The sequence below is a fragment of the Diabrotica undecimpunctata genome, chromosome 11, assembly GCF_040954645.1.
Source record: "Diabrotica undecimpunctata isolate CICGRU chromosome 11, icDiaUnde3, whole genome shotgun sequence".
Taxonomy (NCBI): Eukaryota; Metazoa; Arthropoda; class Insecta; order Coleoptera; family Chrysomelidae; genus Diabrotica; species Diabrotica undecimpunctata.
In genome coordinates, this window is record NC_092813.1 from 33,429,586 (window position 1) to 33,433,561 (window position 3,976).

Genomic DNA, 3,976 nt, shown 5'->3' on the forward strand with positions numbered 1-3,976 from the left:
AAGACACTGCCAGCTTACAAGGACGGATGGTGCTCCTGAAGGATGATGGTCTTCCGCCCTACCAATGGTCCCGTGGACGCGTAAGTGCTCTCCATCCTGGCAAAGACGGACTTGTGCGCGTTGTGAGTGTCTCTACCCCAAATGGAACTGTTAAACGTAGCGTTACTAAACTGTGTCCGTTACCTGATGAACAATAAATATTCCTTCCTTGTTTACTGTAAATGAAACAACTAATTCTAAGGTTTTGATTTTTTTTTGTATGTAGCATGTTCGTCTATATAAATATTGTATATTTCATTTTAATTCTGCAAACAACAGCCTAAGCGAACCATTTTTAAATAATTAGTCACTCCCTTTCTTTATTGAAGTGTATCCCTAGATAACTTCAAGAGCGGCGGTATGTGCGATCCTAATTTGTAGAAAACATTCTTCGTTATCAATATTAATTTCCCTGCACTCAATATTCTCTTCCTTCGTTGGAAGATACTATTTATTATTTCATAAAACCTTTTTTTAACCTTGAGTGGGCTCCCCTTCGTTTAAAAACATGTTTTTTATTTTCACGCGGTAAAGAGTAGTTTTGGAACGAAAATATGGCGCGGCGCGACCCCAGTTAGCTAAAAGATACCCAGCCAGCCACTCCAGCCGATAAAAAATACACTTTACGAATTTTATGTTAGCTTAGTGCTATTGGGTGCTAATACAAGTTGTTTTCGCAACTAAATAAAGAAATTTCAAATCGTCATTTTTAATGTGAATTTCCTACAGCCGATCCAATCGTCAAAAAAGATAGGACATCACAGAAAGTGCTCAAACACCCGTTGGCTTTTTACAGTCCTCCAACAAAAAAGGGTGACAGGAGCAAACACATACAATATTACTTTAATAAATTCTTAATTACAAAAATGAAACGAATTGATCAAATAATGATAATCGAATGAATGTTATAAAATATAAAAATGGGTTTATTGTCCGGAATTGTTGGAGATGCTGAATTTGCAATTGCTTGCATTACACTGTAGTTCAACGTTCAACGGTTGTTAGTATGGGAGCTTATGGTTACATTTCTTCTCCCTTCTCTGGATGTAACTTCGTCCTCGAAGTTTTTAATGTTTTGACTAGTAGTTCTTCCAAAATTTGGATTTGTGCCGTGTCTAGCTTGGGTCCGAAAAGGATTTTGGAAATACGTTTTCCTTTCTTCAGTAGGAATATTGTTAGTATTACTGACACAAATAAGATGATTATCAGTGAAGTGATGCTGAATCCAGTGGAAAGTTGTGGTAAATTAGCAGTCATCTCGATAGGTTGGATTTGTCCATCCGTGTCTGGGATTCTCAGTTTTTCGATTTTTATTTCGTGGTTTGCTATAAGTTACATGGGTATGATATCTGGTACGTGGATTTCTTGATTTGACTTTTTGTTAAATTTGATGCCATCTATGGTAATGGATTCATTTGTGGTAAGGATGCTGCTGGATTTGATCGTTTGTTCCCTAATATTTATTGGTTCTACTATTCCCAATAATATCGAATTGTTGGATTCTTGAAAGAAATTTTTTTGGCTATACTTTTAGTGCCCGTGTGGAGTGTCTGTCTCCCATCGGACGCGTCCCCAGGTGGTGGATAGGGGAACGCACTAACCGGTCCCAGGATCGGCGGGTAGGTGGGAAATAAAATACCACCCGCGAACCAAAACAGACTAAGGTATGGTAACCCTAACAGAAGAGTCTCTGGTCCTGCAAGTCTGGGGGTTGGGCGTAGGGCTAACAACCCTACCCTGAAAAAAAAGAATTATTACGAAAGCTGGAAAAACAAAAACCGGACGGACCTTACGTAGACAATCTCGCAAACGAAAAAAGGATATTCGATTTGGATCATGGAACGTGAGAACATTGTACTCTGCAGGAGCGATGAGATGTCTCTTATACACTCTTAACAAATATAATATGGACATAACAGCTATACAGGAGATGCGATGGAAAGGGACCGGTACTCTCCAGAAGAATCTGAATACCATATATTATAGCTGCCATTAAACTCAACATATCTTTGGGGTAGGCTTTGTAGTTAGCAAAAGAGTTAATAACCTAATAATAGGTTTTGACGCTATAGATCATAGAATATGTGTTCTAAGAATACGTGGAACATTCTTTAACTACATTCTTATAAACGTGCATGCCCCCACTGAGGATAAAACAGACACAGAAAAGGAAGAATTCTATGAGAAACTAGAACAAACATATAGACAGTGTCTCAATAATGACGCTAAGTTGATTATCGGAGACATGCCAAGGTAGGACAAGAGGAGATACACAAAGAATGTAATGATAATGGGACGAGACTTGTAAATCTCGCAGCATCTCTGAACATGACGATCAGTATAACATACATTCAACATAAACGTATACATCAAGTGACGTAGACATCGTCAGATCATCAGACCCAAAATCAGATAGACCACGTACTGATTGATTTAAGACATGGATCAGATATACTAGACTGCAGAAATTATAGAGGTACAAATATTGACTCCGATCACTATCTCATAGCTGGACGCATCAGAGCACGTATATCAAAGGCCAGGAACGATAAAACTAAACCAAAAATAATCAAATATAATGTTGATAAATTAAAGTGTACTGAAGTCGAAAGAAACTTCCAAATATGCTTAGATCTTAAAATATCAGAACATCCCAGAAGTGAAGTATATCCCACTGAACTTAACACAAATTGGGAGTTTATGAAAACCACGCTTAAAGAGACCGCAGAGGAAGTGTTGGGTGAAGTAACAAAGGGACAGCGAAACAACTGGTTTGATGAGGAATGCCAACGAGTAACGAAAGAGAAAAACGACGCGTATCTGAAAATGATCAACAGAAGGACTAGGAGCAACGTTGAAGAATATCGAGTAGAGAGATGAGAGGAAAAACAAAAACACAAACACAAAAAGCGGCAACAAATCAATAAAGAGTTCGAAGAAATGGAAAACCTTAATAGAGAACACGAATGCAGAAAATTTTACAAACAGGTAAACACAAAAAGAAAAGTTTTCAAGCCACAAGCGAACCAAGTCAAGGCCCTTAACGGCATTCTTTTAAACGAGAGAGTGGAAGTACTAGAAAGATGGCAGGAATATTTTAGTACGCTACTTAATGGAGAAAGTAGAGCTGAAGGTAGATATGATATAGAAATAGAACAGGAGGATACTGAACTACCAACTTTGGAAGAAATAAACAAAGCAATTCAGTCTCTAGCCAGAAACAAGTTACCCGGAGCAGACAACCTACCCGCAGAAATATTTAAATGTGGCGGTCAAACATTTGTAACCCTTCTTCACAAACTACTAATATAGGTATGGCAATAACTCGCATTACCAGAAGATTGGAATACTGGAATTATATGCCCTATACACAAAAAAGGAAACGTTCTTGAATGTTCCAACTTTAGAGGGATTTCCCTTCTTAATACAGCATATAAAATTGTGTCCCTGATACTTAACGAACGACTGGCACGGTATACTGACAATATAATAGGATCCTACCAAAGAGGCTGCTTGAAAAATAAATCTACCATTGACCACATATCATCCATCAGACAAATATTAGAAAAAACGACGGAGTACGACATAGACTGCCATTACATCTTCGTAGATTTTAAGGCAGCGTACGATACTATTGACAGGTCCCAATTATATTCGGCGATGATCGAATTAGGAATACCAAAAGGATTGGTAGAATTAATTAAAATGACAATGATGAAAGTCGAATGTAAAGTGCGCGTACAAGGGGATGTTTCAAAACCATTTAAAACCAACAGAGGACTGCGCCAGGGAGATGCGCTATCATGCACGCTGTTCAACCTAGCGTTAGAAAAAGTTATGAGAGATTCGGGAATAAACTTAAAAGGTACGATATATACCCGTAGTATACAAATAATGGCATACGCTGATGATATCGTCATAATTGGAAGAATCCAAA

General features: G+C 38.0%; 1 protein-coding gene across 1 annotated transcript; it reads left to right on the forward strand.

Moving 5' to 3' along the window:
• Positions 1-2,979: 2,979 nt before the first annotated feature.
• LOC140452870 (uncharacterized) lies at positions 2,980-3,351 on the forward strand. Its single transcript, XM_072547205.1, has one exon. It carries the CDS (start codon positions 2,980-2,982, stop codon positions 3,349-3,351), a length of 372 nt encoding a protein of 123 aa, XP_072403306.1.
• Positions 3,352-3,976: the final 625 nt, after the last annotated feature.

Excerpts from the sequence above, each read along its gene's own strand:
- LOC140452870 (XM_072547205.1), top strand. The coding sequence starts at position 2,980 with ATGGAAAACCTTAATAGAGAACACGAATGCAGAAAATTTTACAAACAG.